Genomic DNA, 236 nt, shown 5'->3' with positions numbered 1-236 from the left:
CTTGTACTCGACTACTCACACCCGTTAAAACGCGGCATCGTGCATGACGCGCACACGCGGGCTTTTGGTAGCACGGCCGCTCGTGCAGGGAGGAAAAAAAAATAAGAAAATAGGAAAGATGGCGCGGGTACGCGTGTGGAGTGAGTAACGATGTAGCGAGTAACGAATTCATCGTTTGCCTTGTTCCGCGCAAGCGATATGAAGACTATTATTTGTGTGTATATATATATATATAT

General features: G+C 46.6%; 1 protein-coding gene across 3 annotated transcripts in view; it reads left to right on the top strand.

The window, feature by feature from the left end:
- LOC108730336 (protein tramtrack, beta isoform) overlaps nucleotides 1-236 on the top strand; it is an 8,858-nt gene that overhangs the window by 1,602 nt on the left and 7,020 nt on the right. The window contains exon 1 of one of the 3 annotated variants that reach the window (XM_018459960.1): nucleotides 41-140. The exons of the other annotated variants lie outside the window; for them this stretch is intronic. Coding sequence (XP_018315462.1) covers nucleotides 44-140 — 97 coding nt within the window. The 5' untranslated portion in view covers nucleotides 41-43. Of the gene's footprint in view, nucleotides 1-40; nucleotides 141-236 lie in introns of those variants that run through there. 3 annotated transcript variants of the gene reach the window in all.

The sequence above is a fragment of the Mycetomoellerius zeteki genome, unplaced genomic scaffold (assembly GCF_001594055.1).
Source record: "Mycetomoellerius zeteki isolate Tzet28-1 unplaced genomic scaffold, Tzet1.0 scaffold89, whole genome shotgun sequence".
Classification (NCBI taxonomy): Eukaryota; Metazoa; Arthropoda; class Insecta; order Hymenoptera; family Formicidae; genus Mycetomoellerius; species Mycetomoellerius zeteki.
Note: the sequence above shows the minus strand (reverse complement) of the source record. Positions and strands in the feature narration are given on the sequence as shown.